The following is a 15,451-nucleotide window of genomic DNA, read 5'->3' on the forward strand; positions in this document are numbered from 1 at the left end:
GGCGTCCAATCTAGCCCAGTTGTGCGTGCCAAATATGCAAGTAGATAAAAACAAAGGATTAAGTGGGGAAAGAAACGAAAGAAGAAAAGAAAGAAGAAAAGAAAGAAGAAAAGAAAGAAGAAAAGAAAGAAAAAAGAAGAGAGAGGGATTAGCCCAGCGGAGTTCGCACCGTACCACACTGTCGATCGTACTGGTCGAAGATGGTTTGGAACAGTCTCAGGTCCTGGATGGCGTCGGCCGTGGTGGTGCGTGGCTTGGTGCCGGCGACGAGGTAGGCGTGCAGGGCCTCCAGCTCGGCTCGGTAGGCGTCTTCCCAGCGGGAGACAGTCTCCTGGGTGTGGAGGGTGCCCTGGGCGTCGGCCGTTTCGACAACGACGCGGACGGGCTGGCCCGGCACGTAGGGCAGGTCGTAGTGGATGGTGACGGTCTTGGAGCGGCCGTAGACGGCGAGGTGCGCGTCGCGGCGCGGGACGGAGTCCGTGCCGGTCTCGTACAGGAGGGTGTAGGGGTGGGCGTCGAGGGTGTCGTCGCCGTAGTGGAAGACGGCGGAGTAGAAGGGCGCGTTGACGGAGATGCTGGAGACCGCGTCGGGGTAGCCCAGCGCGTCACGCATGAGGCCCAGATCGTAGCAGCCGAGGGACGCGAGGAACTGGCAGAGGGAGATGCGTGCCGGGCTGAGGTCCTGCCCCGCGAAGGTCTCCTGCAACAGGTTGTTGAGGAGCTGCTGGCCCTGGGGTTGCTCGCGGTCTGCTCCCGTGACCGGTAGCGAGGGCCGCGTGGGGATGATCGTCGGCCACTGCTCCTGTGGAGCGGTGACGCTGTGCGCTGCGTGCGGACCGGCGATGTTGCGGCAGCGCGCATAGTAGATGCGGTCTATGCTGGCGACTTCCTGACGGAAGACGTCGACGCACGGCGCGTAGCGACGCACCGAGGCGACAAAGACCTTGGCGCCGTTGGGCGCCTGCCGCTCGGCGAGAATGATGCGTTTCGCGCTCATGAGGCCCAGGCTGATCGGAGCTTCCAGCATGACATGCTTTCCCGCCGCCAGGGCGGCCACAGTGTAGAACTCGTGGAACTCGGTAGGCATGAAGTTGAAGACTAGGTCGACGTCGCTGGACCGGACGACTTCGTCGGGCGTCCGGGCGATCCGCAGGGTCTCATCATGGCCGTTGGACGTGCCGTTCTTAGGCGGTGCGGGGGGGTCAGAGTAGATCACAGTGGCCTGGAAGGAGTTCTTCAGGTCGCGCAATACGGGGAGGTAGATTGTCTGGATTACTTGGGCTCCAGGGCCCGCGGTGAGGATACCGACACGGAGGATCTTCTGGGTCATTTTTCCTCTTCCTGCCGTTACTATAGGGCCCGTATGTCTGGGGTAGATCAGCTCGGGACTCACTGTTGATCGTGTTGATCGTGTTCGGACATGGATCTGCTATTGTACGGTTTGTTAAGCCCGTACCGTGGGATGGAGAGAGTCGCTTCGACAATCAATGGACGGGAAGAACGTCAAGGAGGCCGAGTCCCTCTCAACCAAGGGGTAAGTGTGGTTGGAAGGCGCAAGGGATCAAACTAATGAGAGGTTCGGGCCAATATGAAAGGGGAATCCGAGTGCTAGAATCCACAGGCGCCTTTTGGAACACCGTGGAGCAAGGCTGATCGGGTGGGGAAGGAGTGACTGAACGGGAAGGGGTAGAGTTGGCCATGTTCCTGCCCACCCAGACGAAGAGTTTTAGGCTCCGAAGCCGTGGTGCCCATATTGGCATGATGATGTCTGTTTAGGTAGGGGCGTGATGTCAGTGGCCACCGGCGATCCGGTCTTGTGGGTGGGATGGAATGCCCGACATGGCGGAACTGAAGCCCTGATGACTGATTTCCACCATCAAGAGCTTAACAATAACCGTGTAAATTCTTTCTGACCCTCAGGATCATAGTCATTTGGCTTCCGAGTTTTCTATGTCATACGTGGTCTCTATCATGACGTTGGGATCGTCGCCCTCCATGAGACGTCTGTCGTCACACCAAAAACGGTAATTCCGTTCCACGAGGCGAGAGCAGCAGGCCCATTCCAACCAGTGGCTGTTCAACCCAGAGGAGCCAAAGTACGCGTTAGAAGGATCCGACAGATGGGCGGTTAGCCAGGAAGGAAGGAGAGAGATATCGAAGCATCCGGAGTAGAGAGAAAGATCGATCGATCAGGCCGATCGGCTTAGCCCAATCGGGTAATGGCGGATCAGGTGGGGAGGATGACTCAGCTGCTCATCGGATCTCTGATGCCTGAGGAAGCCATCTCTGGATCTGATATTGGAAGCCGAATCCGAGTTCATTGAGTACGCTGGTATAGTTCATCAGAATGACCCGGTAAGTCTATTAAAATATTCCCACTAGAACCACGGATCAACAAGGACACGTCCAGCCTTGCACATTCATACTCTGTGTGATATCCTGGTTGGTGCCTGGTGGATCAGGCGGAACTGCGCCACTCACTGACGGAGTCCCTCGTAAGTATCTGTACGTATTATTTCCTAAAAAGTAAATAAGAAGTTGTAGAAAGACAGGTACTGGTCAAGAAGTGGAGAAGCATGGTTATTTATAAACAGCAGGACCATTCGTTGGCCCATATCCAACTGCTGATCCACCAGAGTCAACCCGATGACGCATGAGGCCTATCGAGCCCGAGGCTTCCCAAGGCTGGATGTTTGTTGACGATGATAAGTACCTCAGGCAGTCATCAGATCGGTCGCCTCTTCCTCTTCCTCTCTTCCTTCTGATCAGCATCTCATCTTTCTCTTTCCTCCATCTCCCTTACGTTCCTCCGCTCAAGTTACTTTAGGCAACCTCGTTCCACTCAACCCACCTGCCAACCATGGGAGTAAGTCTTGTTCTTTTCCCTCCTTTTATTGCCCCGCGCTTGCCCCTCCTCCCAAGCTGAATGTGGCATCATCGTCATCATCATCATCCCGGCCTGCATACTATCTGCAACCTGCAACCTGCATACTCATCATCATTCCTGGTCTACAGTTTGCCTCCAAGATCGCCAGTAGTCAACCTCCCACAATGAGTGCCAATCCATCCGGTTACAGCGGAGCTCCTCCAACCGGATACACGGGCGGACCTCCAGCATCATTGCAGCCTGGTGGCTCCGGTGGATACAACAGCCCTGTAAGTGTCGGGATCCCCGAATCATCGTCTCTCGTTTTTTTTTTCCTTTCTTGTTTTCCTTTTTCCATCTTCCGTTCCTTTCTTTTTCTTTCTTCTTGGCCTTTTCTCTTTCCGGATTTTGACTCACGCCGTCTGGCAAAAGCAACCGCAGTATCAGGCTTATCCAGGTTCCCCCGCTCCTCCTGGCTCGGTAAGCTGACCATCTCTTTTGGGTTTCCTTTTTTCATCCCTCTTTGTTGTTTCTTCATCACTCTTCCGCCCGGTCATTTTGTGGTTGTTCTTCCCCTTGGAATTTCCTCTTGGTCCATCACCCTCCGTGGAAAGACCCAAGGCCCCCCGCGACCCTGGGACCTGCCCCTCTTGCCGCCCGAGACCCAACAAACTCTCCCACCGAGCACGGCTTTGGACAACTCGACCCTATCCATCATCCATCCCGCCATGTCGAGGCCTTATTATACCCGACCGGAATATCCGTCACCGTTGCAGCCGGGGCGCCCGGGATCGGCACAATCGCCCTATCCCTCCTCCCCGACCCCGCAGCAGTACCAGGCCTATCCCCCTCCCTCTGTGCCTCCTAATAAGCCCACCTCCGCGTCGCCCTATCCTTCGCCGTATGGAGGCACGCCCCAGCCTCCGCCGCCGTCCACCAGCCCATACCCTCCATCACCCTATGGACCGGCAACTCTCCCGGCTGGACCTCCCGCTCCGTACGGCGCAACGCCGTACGGTCAAGCCCCGCAGGGCTACGGGCGCCCACCTCCCCCGCCTTCCCCTCACTCCCCCTACGGAGGGCCAGGACCGCAATATCCACCCCAGTCGTCACATGTACAAGGCTTCCCTCATGTTCCTCGATCTTGTCTTTGATTTCTTCTTCACTTCTTTTCTACGCCTTATTGCCCATCGTTCTCTCCCTTGGCACGCATTTGAAGGGGCAAGCAACTGACAAAAATCATCTCCCTCAGGCACCTTCTTACCCCCCGCAGAACTCCCCGTATCCCAGTGGTGCCGTTCGTCCTCCGCAGCCGGGAACCCCGGGACCGCAGGGAGCGCCCTATGGACCTCCCGGCGGGATGCCCCCGGCACCGCGCGCGACAGAGCAGCAACTCGGCGCCTACCGACAGCTCTTGCTGGCAACAATCCAGGAGAACAACCTGCAACCCTTCTACCCCCCGGCCCGTCTAGATCAACTCGTCCAGGGGTTGGCCACCGAGGCCCCCGCCAAGATCAGCCGTCTGGTGCACGAGTGGCGTGTGCCCACCGAGGTGGCCACTGATATTATCAAGCTCTCCCTCTACGACGTCATCCTGTACGTGGATGACAGTGGATCCATCGAGTTCGAAGAGAATGGCGTGCGGAAGGAGCAGCTGAAGCAGATCATCGGCATCATCGCCACGGCGGCCGCCACGTTCGACGACGACGGCATCTCCGTGCGGTTCATGAACTCCATGGAGCTCGGGGATGGCATCCGCAACGTCGACGACGTCCACCGTCTGGTTGGCCGCGTTCGCTTCTCCGGCTTGACGCCCTTGGGCACCGGCCTGAAGCAGAAGGTCCTCGACCCGATGGTCGTGGGGCCGGCGCGCGCGGGTCGTCTGCAGAAACCCGTCCTGGTCATCACCATCACCGACGGTCAGCCAGCGGGTGAGCCCCTCGACTCGGTGGCCAATTCCATCCGCTCCGCAACAGACGAGGTGGCCCGCACGCCCCTGGGACGCGGCACGGTCGCCTTCCAGTTCTCCCAGGTCGGCAACGATGCCAAGGCCCGTGACTTCCTGGGAAGCCTGGACGAAGACCCGAAGATTGGCGGACTGATCGACTGCACTTCAAGTAATCACCCCCTCCCCCTCCTCTTCTTTCTTCGTCTTCCTCTCCTCCCCGCAGGTCCCTTGGAAGGCCGAGGCTAACAGTTGCAGACTTTGAGGTGGAGCAGGATGAAATGTCGCGCGCCAACCCCCCAGTGTATCTGACCCGTGAGCTATGGGTGCGTCTCCTTTTGAATTCCCCTTCCCCACCGTGGACGGTAGTCTGAGAATCCGTGACTAACCGTTGCAGTGTGCTAAATTGATGCTTGGGGCCATCGACACCTCATATGACACAAAGGACGAAAAGGCGAGCGGTCGTGCCGGGGGTGCCGGGGGTGCAGTGGGTGCCCCGCCTGGCCCTCCTCCCGGCCAGTATGGCGGCTACAGCCAAGCGCCTCCTGCCGCCCCTGCCTACAGCCAACCGGGATATCCTAGCCCGTCCCCCAACCCGAGCTACGGCGCCCCCGGTCCCTACAGCCCCGGGCCCGGCTATGGCCAGCCCCCTGCCCAGTACGGTCAGTCCTACGGCGGCTACGGGGCACCCCCGCCGCAGCCCAGCCCGTCGGGATACGGACCGCCGGCGGGGGCCCCCCGCGGTTACCCGCCGCCGGGAGCGTATGGACAGGCACCCCCGCCGCCCCCGCGGTACTAGAGGGTCTGCCGGATGAAATGGGAGGGGATCAGGTGCGGTGAAGAAGAATGATATCGGACTGTACCCATTATGATTTTTATTTTTAGTCTTATTATTCTTTTCCTTTTCTGTCTCTCTCATCTTTTTCCTTTCCTTCACATATCTTTTCCTCTACGCGTTGACGGTCGTTTGATTCTTGTTCCTAATTCCGGGCGCAGTCCTGGCCGATGAGATGGGCGTGTACCCATAGAAAATGAATATTGTTAATGATTATTAGTATGATGGCTATTCTAGTATATCCATTTCTCCCGAACCATGGCACGCGATCTGACGTACCGCGGGGGACAGGTACGTGAACAGGTCGTCACCTGGACCCAGCCATCCGGTGCGCCACGTTCCTAGGCGAGTCCACGGTTTGTCTTGGGTGATACACGGGATTAATTGGACATGATACTGTTAATAGCGTAGTATGTATAGAGAATACAGCATGAGTATATGATACGAAATGTATATGCTGTGGTGTATAATATGGGGTATATGCGTTGATTGAGTATAAGAATGAGTATAGAGGAAGAAGTATGATCTGGTAGGCGTGGAGGGTAGGTAGACATGAAGTGGAGGCGAAATTATAATTTGATTTATTTTATTTTTATTTTTTATTTTTTTACTTTTTTATTTTTTACCTTATTTTGTGTACCTTATTTTATCTTATTTGCGAACCGTTCCAGACAACCCTCCCTCGGTCTCGACATGGCAGCGAGTGGAACCGACAGGGGAACGACCAACAAAAAGGAAACGAGGTGGGTCTGGTGGGAAAAATGGGGACTTGGCCAGGTTAATTACCTTGTTTTGCGCGGTCGGCCTGATTACTTGGTACTTGGTGCTTACTTACTTGGTACTTACGAGGGGGTAGACTTGGTAATTGTTTCATTGTTGGGTTGCTTGGAATTCTACTCCAAAGTTTATTATCGAAGCATTTTATCGATATGCTGTTATGCTGCTGTTGCTGCTGCCTCAGGTATGGGTCTAGGAGTGGAAGTCCACATGGCGACCGACCCATTGGATCCAGGGGCGAGTATGTGGGGTTTATATCTGTCAGTTCTACTTCTCACGCCTTGTCTAGATAGGTCTTCTTAGACGTATATACTGTTATACATACATCTATATAGTTAGACGAATATTGACCATCAGTCTAGAAGATAATGTAATATACATCCAGTCGACTATCCTCCATACTAATGTGTCGAAGTAGAGCTGCCTGAGGTCCTCAGGCAATAACGTCCCGGAAGCGGCCCACAGCCAGCCCCGTGATTGGCGGGGTATGGCCGCCTGCGGAAATAGTGCGAAATCAGGCAAAAATGACCAGTTTTCGTCTCTTTTCACATATTATCTCTGTTTCACACTCTTACTTCTGTCTCTCTCTCTCTCTCTCTTACTCTCCTCTTCTCCTCTTCCTCTCTTCCCTCCTCCCTCCTCACCTCTCTACCTGGGGTTATATCCTGTCTATCGTTAATCCCATCCCCCCTCATATCCCTCCCCCTCCCCCCAATAATACATCCCTGGACGATCCTTCCCCTTTCCCTCTCCCCCCCACGGTCGTTTCACCTAGCCTCGCCAATTCTGTCGCTTCCCTTCTGACCTCGAGGCTGCATCTCTGTGCGACACCCCGCCGAGGCTTTGAACGTCCCGCGCCCCGCCTGTCTATGTCGACATCCCTGTGAATCGTCTACCTCCCGCCCGATTAGCCGTCGCCGATAGACGCGGAAGGATGCGTCTGGCCCCGTGATACCTTTGTACCGAGGCACCGTTTATTTTTTTGGAGGAAGGACGATTGGAATAGGGACAACATACCAGAGGAGGAGCGCAGAGGAGAGAGTCCACCCTCAGGCTTCCCCGTCTCGCCATGTCCAGAAATGATGAGACCACCGACAATGACGACTATCCGGTAGCCACACCGGCAGGGGATGATTCCCCCCGTCCCAGCGAGGACGCCTCCATCGACTCTCGCCCCGCCTCATTGCCCCGGAGTCACTCCCTACAAGGTGTGCCCCCGCGCAGCAGTCTGTCTCAGGCCCGTCCGTCGCTCTCCCCGTCGCGAACTCTCTCCGATTCGGGCCGCCGCGCCTCCCAACAACATGTGCGCTTTTCCACCGACCTTGAACGCCCCGTCGCGGACGACTCGCGCCGATCCTCCGTCGGTCTCCGACGCCCCGGCTCCAGGGGCCTCACCGTTGATACCCACCTCTCCGTGAGCCGCGCCCACTCGCCGGGCAGGTCCCCCGAGCGAGCCACTTCCCCCCTCTCCCCCACCCACCTTGGGGAGCCCCCCTCGCCCCAGAGCCAGAGTCCCGACGCCAGCGGCCGCTCGCGGTCGCGCAACCGTGGCTACTCCCTGCGGCGTACCATCTTTGCCAAGAACATCGAACAGCAGCCTGACACGACCACCCCGTCCGCCGACGTCGCCGAGGCAGAGGAACCACCGTCCCCACCCCCGCCGGCCAGCCCGCTGTCACCGCCGGACATCGCGGTCCAGCCCCCGCTCCTCGCCCCGTCGTCGGCCCCTCAGGAGAAGTCCGAGGTCGTCGTGGCCCAGCGGTCATCGATCTCCGACTCGACCCCCAAGGACGATGGCTCGACCACCTGCTACTCCGAGCCCAAGGAGGGCCGCCACCTCTCCATGACCTTCTCGTATGACCGGTTGCGGAAGCGCACGGCCGCGATCGAGACGTTCAAGCTCCGGGTCCACGAGATGCTGGAGACCGCGCGCAAGACCATCCTCCGCATCCAGGAGATCCCCCCGAGCGTCGACGGCCGCCACATCGACCTCGAGCCCATGCGCTCCGAAGACCGATTGGACGAGCGCACCGGGAAGCCCTACATCGGGAACGCCATCCGCTCCAGCCGCTACAGCTTGTGGAGCTTCTTCCCCCGCCAGCTGTTCGCCCAGTTTACCAAGCTGGCCAACTTCTACTTCCTCGTCGTCGCCATCCTGCAGATGATCCCGGGCCTGAGTACCACGGGCACCTTCACCACCCTCGTCCCGTTGCTGATCTTCGTCGGCATTTCCATGGGGAAGGAAGGGTTCGATGACTGGCGCCGGTACCGCCTCGACCGTGAGGAGAACAACCGGATCGCCTGGGTCCTGCGGCCGGGCGCCGGGTCGACAGTGCCACCGCAATCGGCGACGGCGTCGGCCCGCGACAGCGTCTCCGTCGCCAGCGATGCCCAGGACTGGACGCCCGTCAAGTGGAAGGACATCAAGGTCGGCGACGTCGTCAAGCTCATGCGGGACCAGCCGGTGCCCGCCGATCTGGTCCTGCTCCACGCCGAGGAGGCCAACGGCATCGCCTTCATCGAGACCATGGCCCTAGATGGCGAGACCAACCTCAAGAACAAGCAGCCGTGCCAGGTGGTCGCCAAGGCCTGCGACTCGGTCGAGGGCATCTGCGGTAACGCCGTCCACTTCGCCGTCGAGGACCCCAACCTCGACCTCTACAAGTTCGACGGCAACGCCGTCGTCGCCGCCGGGGAGAAGGCGCCGCTGACCAACAACGAGATCCTCTACCGCGGCAGTATCCTGCGCAATACCGTCGAGGCCACCGGCATGGTCATCTACACCGGCGAGGAGTGCAAGATCCGCATGAACGCCAACAAGAACCCGCGCATCAAGTCCCCTGCGCTCCAGGCCCAGGTCAATCGCGTCGTCGTGCTGATTGTCTTTATGGTGCTGGCGCTGGCCGCCGCCTGCACCATCGCCTACCGCTACTGGTCGCACGACGTCGAGTCGCGGGCGTGGTATCTGGCCGACTCGACCGTGTCGTACGGCCCCATCTTCACCTCCTTCCTCATCATGTTCAACACGATGATCCCCATCTCCCTCTACGTGAGCATGGAAATCGTCAAGGTGGCCCAGATGCTCATGCTGAACGCCGACATCGATATGTACGACCCCGAGACCGACACCCCCATCGAGGCCCGCACCTCGACCATCAACGAGGAGCTCGGCCAGGTCAGCTACATCTTCTCCGACAAGACCGGCACCCTGACCAACAACTCCATGCGCTTCCGCAAGATGAGCGTCGCCGGCACCGCCTGGCTCCACGACGCCGACCTCCAAGAGGAGGCTGCCCGGTCCGACGACCGCGAGCGGCTGGTCCACAAGAAACGCGGCGCCAAGGTCCGTCAGTCCATGGCCCGCCAGTCCAACGTGTCCGAGGCCATGCGGCCGAGCTTCGCCCGTGCCGGCTCTGTGTCGCGGCCCTCCGCGGCGGCTGCCGCCATCACCGCTGGACCGCGCCCCGATCCGGGCGCGACGAACCGCACCGCCGACATGCTCGCCTACATTCAGCGCAAGCCCTACACCGTCTTCGCCCGCAAGGCCCGCATGTTTCTGCTCGCCGTCGCCCTGTGCCACACGTGCATCCCCGAGGCGGACGAGTCCGGCGCCATCAACTTCCAGGCGGCATCGCCCGACGAGCTGGCGCTGGTCCTGGCCGCGCAGGAGCTCGGGTACTTGGTCTGCGATCGGCAGGCCAACACCGTCACCCTGCGGACGTACCCCGACGGCGCAGCGGGGTCGGCCCCAGCCCGCGAGGAGGTGTACGAGATCCTGGACGTGATCGAGTTCTCCAGCGCCCGGAAGCGCATGTCTGTGGTGGTGCGCATGCCGGACCAGCGCATCTGCCTGTTCTGCAAGGGCGCCGACAGTCTGCTGATGCAGCGTCTCAAGCGCGCGGCCCTGGCGCAGGAGAAGGCGACCGAGATCGAGCGGCGCGCGAGCAAGCGCAAAGCGGTCGAAGCCAACCACGTCATGCGACGCAACAGCGAGTATCAGAGCCAGCGCCAGAGCGGCGTGCGGAACAGCTACAGCCGGCCAAGCATGACGCAGCGCCGATCGAGCGTCTCGGGCCAGCGCGTGTCGGCCCTCCGGGACAGCATCGACGTCTGGCTGCGGGACCGGGAAACCGAGGGCGGCCTCACGACGAAGGGGCGGGACCCCGCCTACTACAGTCCGCGGCCGTCGGCCCAGCTGGGCCGGCAGTCGACGGCGCTGTCCGACGCGGGCAGCTGCGTGGTCGAGGAGGAAGACGAGGAGCTGGTGGAGGAGGCGCTGGTCGTCGACGAGTCGGCCGTCTTCGAGCGGTGCTTCCAGCATCTCAACGACTTTGCCACCGAGGGCCTCCGCACGCTCCTGTACGGCCACCGGTTCCTGGATGAGACTACCTACAGCAGCTGGAAGGCCGCCTACCGGGAAGCCTGCACCAGCCTGGTCGACCGCCAGGACAAGATCGAGCAGGTCGGCGACGAGCTGGAGCAGCAGCTCGAGCTGACCGGCGCGACGGCGATCGAGGACAAGCTGCAGAAGGGCGTACCCGAGGCGATCGACAAGCTGCGGCGCGCCAACATCAAGCTGTGGATGCTGACGGGCGACAAGCGCGAGACGGCCATCAACGTGGGCCACTCGTGCCGCCTGGTCAAGGAGTACTCGACGCTGGTTGTGCTTGATGAGCTGGCGGGCGAGGTCGAGGCGTCGATCATGCGGCTGACGGCCGAGATCCGGCGCGGTGGCGTGGCGCACTCGGTGGTGGTGGTTGACGGGCAGACGCTGTCGACCATCGACGCGGACGAGACGCTGCGGGAGCAGTTCTTCCAGCTGGCCATCCTGGTCGACTCGGTCATCTGCTGCCGTGCCAGCCCCAAGCAGAAGGCGTCGCTCGTGCAGTCGATCCGGCTGCAAGTCAAGGACTCGATCACGCTGGCGATCGGCGACGGCGCTAACGACATCGCCATGATCCAGGAAGCGCACGTGGGCATCGGCATCGCGGGCAAGGAGGGCTTGCAAGCCTCCCGGATCTCAGACTACTCGATCGGGCAGTTCCGGTTCCTGCTCAAGCTGCTGCTAGTGCACGGTCGGTGGAACTACATGCGCGCATGCAAGTACACGCTGGGCACGTTTTGGAAGGAGATGCTGTTCTACCTGACGCAGGCGCTGTACCAGCGCTGGAATGGGTACACGGGGACGAGTCTGTACGAGAACTGGAGTCTGAGCATGTTCAACACGCTCTTCACGTCGCTGGCGGTCATTTTTCTGGGTATCTTCACCAAGGATTTGGCGGCGTCTACGCTCCTCGCGGTGCCAGAGCTGTACACCAAGGGCCAGCAGCACGGCGGGTTCAACATCCGGCTGTACCTCGGCTGGACATTCATGGCAACCTGCGAAGCAATGATCATCTTCTTCACCATGTTCGGGCTCTTCGAAAACGTGCTCGCAACCTACACAGGCAGCGACATCTTCGCCGCCGGCCTCCTAACCTACACCGCATGCGTGATCGTCATCAACACGAAGCTCCAAGTCCTCGAAGTGCACAACAAGACCTGGCTCTCTGTCGCGGTCTTCATCATCTCCGTCGGCGGCTGGTTCGTCTGGGACATGATCCTCGCCCGCCAATACGACATCAAGACCGGCGACGGCATCTACCGCGTCCCAGGCCACTTCCTCTTCATCGTCGGCCTCGACCTCGCCTTTTGGACGGTGCTTCTACTAGCAGTAACAGCCGTCCTCCTCTTCGAGATTACCGTCAGCGCCATCCGCGCTAATCTCTTCCCCACCGACGTCGACGTCTTCCAGGAGTACGAGCAGGACCTGGCCATCCGCCGCCGCTTCGAGGAAGCCGCTGCCCTGGAACTCCAGCAGGGCTGGGACCACGGCTCTAAAAAGGCGAGCTTCGAACTCGACCGGGAGGAAGAGATGATCGCGCGCGAGAAGCAGGTTCAGGAGCTATTGGCGCGCCCGCGCGTCATGGAGAAGGCGGACGGCACCACTACGGCCACTGCCACTGCCACTGCTGTCGGGCCAGATGCCCAGGGGGGCGCGGGCAGGATGTCTGTCGACAGGGCGAGCATGAGACGCCGGTCGGTGGATGTTCACGAGTTGTTTAGTAAGGGGTATGGGGCGATTCGAAAGTGATACCCTCCTCTTTCTATTGGCATTCCTTTCTTTTAATATCATTCATTCCCTTCTTTGTACTTTCTTTCTGTCCCGTGTGTATATGGGGGGGATTGATTGCATGTGTGTAGCGAGATGGCGTTTGCTTTCTTTCTTTGTTTTTTTCTTTCTTGTGCATTCTTGTGCATTTTTATTTTCATTTTTGAGTGTCATGGTTATTATACCCCTGGGTTGGGGAGTCATTCCTTGTGTGTATATATACTTGTACGTATACTTATCGTTATCTATTTTTTTCATCTCATCTAGTATACCTGATTCGTTCATCCGATCTAGCGTAACTACCTCGTTCTCAGTCGTCTTGTTCATCTTGATCATTGTATGTGGTTCCATGGCTTTACTACTATTTCTACCACCCCATCTAGCGATAGAGATATTCACATATCTACCAGGTAAACCCAATACCCATAGAAAGAGAAAATCAACAATTAGATTGTATCTACACAGTTATATAGTACATAGATAGCCACCTAGCGCAATGATCAACGAAGCAGACAGATATACAGTAGAAGGATGCACCAGGCCCGTATCCGTAGGTAGGTAGAGTTAATCTATCTGATATCATACTAGTCTCCGTATCTGGAGTGGGATAGTGTTGTTAATCTCGGTAGGGCTCGATACTTTCCATACTAGACTAGTTCTACGGGTACTATATTGGATTAGATTAATTGATCTCGGTTATTATTGACAGCATAGCTGTAGTTATAGTCGATGATACCATGTTGATGATGAATATATATCTATCTGTTATGGATTGTTTCATGAATAGCTAGGAATACTAGGTACCTAGGTGAGAACTGCACCCTCTCTCTCTCTCTCTCTCTCTCTCTCTCTCTCTCTCTCTCTCTCTCCATTACTCTCAAGTCATCGATTCCAACGCATTCCACCCCCATCTACCTATCCGCACAGCTGAGCCAATTCGGGGATCAATATGGCGATCTACCAAACTATCTTTTCCTCCGTACATACTACATATCTCATTTCCTCATCGCATCCTCACTCTATACTAAGGAGGATGCATGCACGTTATTATTACGGAGTACCCTGGGACTGAACTGGATCTTGTATCATGTTTTTTTTTTTTATTTTTTTTTTTATCTATCTACATATCTATCTATATATCTACAGATCCGTGCATACATATACATCCGTATAGCTCGTTCCGAGCAAGGAGAATCAAGCACGGACACACAGTGGCGACATATCCCAGAGTCCAGTCCAGGACCAGCAACACGAGTTGAGCGCAGGGCCGGTTCCGGTGCCGATCCCCACACGCTGTCATGGCCAGCCCGGCCTATCAACGCCCGACCGGCCCTGAAAAGAGGGGCGGGTACCTGAATCTCACCCTCCAATCAGAGGGTTTGTCTTTCGGTGAGAAATCAGGGCACGACCGGACTTCCAGTCGGTGGACCAGTCACCGTCCAGTATTGGTCAACTGGGTGGTGGTGGTGGATGGATGGGTAGTTAAGCGGGTGATATTAATAGTATGGTGAACCTGCTGGGTGTAGACACACTAGTGGTGGTGTGGTTAGCGTGTGCCTTACTTACTTGTTGCAGTTAGGGGATGACTACATTGGTGTGTTGGTGGTTTGGTTTGGTTGAAATCTCGTGGCTCCATACTTGATCCTGATCCTTGGAACTGTTCACTTTACCAACTTACCTGACTACCAGGTTGGTCAGACCTGGGAGACCCTTTTTTTTTTTTTTTCTTCCCTTTTTTCTTTCTTTCGACAATGTTGGTGGCAGTGATGGGGGCAACATGAAACAGTGGCAGGTTTCTTGGCTCTCACCTCCCTGCTTTCCTGTGATGGATCTGGAACCCCCTACTGTTTTGGATGGGTGGTACAGAGTACAAAGTACCTGAGCTAGGGAGTCTGTCCTAGGTTGGACAGGACACACTGACTGGGATGGGAGTTGGAAGACCTGACCTGACCTGTCCAGGTCGGAAACACCCGGTTGGAACGGTCCAGGTCACGTTGGGTTTGGTTCGTGTCCCTGGGTTTGGTGGGTTTACCGGGTTGATTTCTCCAGTCGTCGTGTGTTTTTTTCTAATGGGTCCTGTCGTGTCTGCAAGAGGATCCAGTCCACATGGATTGGATGGATGGGCTGGACTAGACTGACTGACTGACTGACTGGATGGATGGATGGGTTGCTAGCCTGCTAGGGTGGATGTGGATGTGGATGTGGATGTGACCATCCAAAAGGGGGGAAGTGCTGGTCTTGCCCCACGTCGTGTACCTGGCGATTATTCATAATCATGGATGATGGACCCCCCCTTGGCACGGTCTAACCACCTCTGGAGTTATTTATAGCCGGTTGTCCGATTCTGTTCGCTACTAGAGTGGTGGTTTGTCAGGGGGGGGAAACCCCCCCGCTGGTTGACCAGTGGCCACCATGCTGGTCACTAGCCACCCACCTGCCCACCAGTGAGGAGGTTTGTATATTGGAGGGTGAATAATTGAGGTCAGTATTGGAGGATCGACAGTGTGTCCTTCTCTTTCTCCGTGCGAACGATGCACATGCATCTGGTGGCCTTGGTGGGAGGGACTTACTTGCCCTTGTTCGAGGGATGATTGGAGGAGGCAGTTCCCCAGCAGGAATCGGGCAGCAGAATCAGATGCGTCGGGACGCAGGGGCCATACTCCAATACTCCTCGCTTTGTTTTTTGTTTTTTTTTTTTGTCTTTCTTGGTTTTGTTGGGTTTGATTTTATGATATTTGATTATTGTTGTTGTGGTCCCTAGTATTCATTTGTTAGGATTCGGTGATGATCGTTGACGGGAAGCATAACCGACTGTAGTCATAAATATAGTTACAGAATCCCTCTGTACCTATTCCTGTTCTTGATAATTCCCTATTT

At 57.3% G+C, this 15,451-nt stretch overlaps 4 protein-coding genes across 4 annotated transcripts; 3 read left to right on the forward strand and 1 right to left on the reverse strand.

Annotated features, from left to right (window-relative positions):
• Positions 1–98: 98 nt before the first annotated feature.
• BDW47DRAFT_29587 (NAD(P)-binding protein) lies at positions 99–1,805 on the reverse strand. The gene is made up of 2 exons (XM_024818683.1): positions 1,394–1,805; positions 99–1,337 (listed from the first exon to the last, which is right to left on the reverse strand). Exons 1-2 carry the CDS (start codon positions 1,420–1,422, stop codon positions 149–151), a joined length of 1,218 nt encoding a protein of 405 aa, XP_024672217.1. The 5' UTR covers positions 1,423–1,805; the 3' UTR covers positions 99–148.
• A 930-nt stretch (positions 1,806–2,735) lies between these two features.
• On the forward strand, positions 2,736–5,988 carry rfeF (putative transcription factor RfeF). Its single transcript, XM_024812584.1, has 6 exons — positions 2,736–2,866; positions 3,016–3,156; positions 3,299–3,346; positions 4,119–4,983; positions 5,070–5,137; positions 5,209–5,988. Exons 1-6 carry the CDS (start codon positions 2,861–2,863, stop codon positions 5,608–5,610), a joined length of 1,530 nt encoding a protein of 509 aa, XP_024672218.1. The 5' UTR covers positions 2,736–2,860; the 3' UTR covers positions 5,611–5,988.
• A 1,005-nt stretch (positions 5,989–6,993) lies between these two features.
• BDW47DRAFT_131644 (aminophospholipid-translocating P4-type ATPase DNF3) lies at positions 6,994–12,836 on the forward strand. Its single transcript, XM_024817362.1, has one exon. The coding sequence runs from the start codon at positions 7,493–7,495 to the stop codon at positions 12,554–12,556; it is 5,064 nt and encodes a 1,687-aa protein (XP_024672219.1). The 5' UTR covers positions 6,994–7,492; the 3' UTR covers positions 12,557–12,836.
• A 1,463-nt stretch (positions 12,837–14,299) lies between these two features.
• BDW47DRAFT_105500 (uncharacterized protein) lies at positions 14,300–15,279 on the forward strand. The gene has a single exon (XM_024812585.1). The coding sequence runs from the start codon at positions 14,500–14,502 to the stop codon at positions 14,710–14,712; it is 213 nt and encodes a 70-aa protein (XP_024672220.1). The 5' UTR covers positions 14,300–14,499; the 3' UTR covers positions 14,713–15,279.
• The last annotated feature ends 172 nt before the right edge of the window (positions 15,280–15,451 follow it).

The sequence above is a fragment of the Aspergillus candidus genome (genome assembly GCF_002847045.1).
Source record: "Aspergillus candidus strain CBS 102.13 unplaced genomic scaffold BDW47scaffold_21, whole genome shotgun sequence".
NCBI classification, from domain to species: domain Eukaryota; kingdom Fungi; phylum Ascomycota; class Eurotiomycetes; order Eurotiales; family Aspergillaceae; genus Aspergillus; species Aspergillus candidus.

Excerpts from the sequence above, each read along its gene's own strand:
- BDW47DRAFT_29587 (XM_024818683.1), bottom strand. The coding sequence starts at position 1,422 with ATGTCCGAACACGATCAACACGATCAACA. Across the intron at positions 1,338-1,393 it reads CACGATCAACACGATCAACA|AGGAAAAATGACCCAGAAGA; the intron begins GTGAGTCCCGAG and ends AACGGCAGGAAG.
- rfeF (XM_024812584.1), top strand. Across the intron at positions 3,347-4,118 it reads CCCCCGCTCCTCCTGGCTCG|GCACCTTCTTACCCCCCGCA; the intron begins GTAAGCTGACCA and ends CATCTCCCTCAG. Across the intron at positions 4,984-5,069 it reads ACTGATCGACTGCACTTCAA|ACTTTGAGGTGGAGCAGGAT; the intron begins GTAATCACCCCC and ends TAACAGTTGCAG.
- BDW47DRAFT_131644 (XM_024817362.1), top strand. The coding sequence starts at position 7,493 with ATGTCCAGAAATGATGAGACCACCGACAATGACGACTATCCGGTAGCC.
- BDW47DRAFT_105500 (XM_024812585.1), top strand. The coding sequence starts at position 14,500 with ATGGGAGTTGGAAGACCTGACCTGACCTGTCCAGGTCGGAAACACCCG.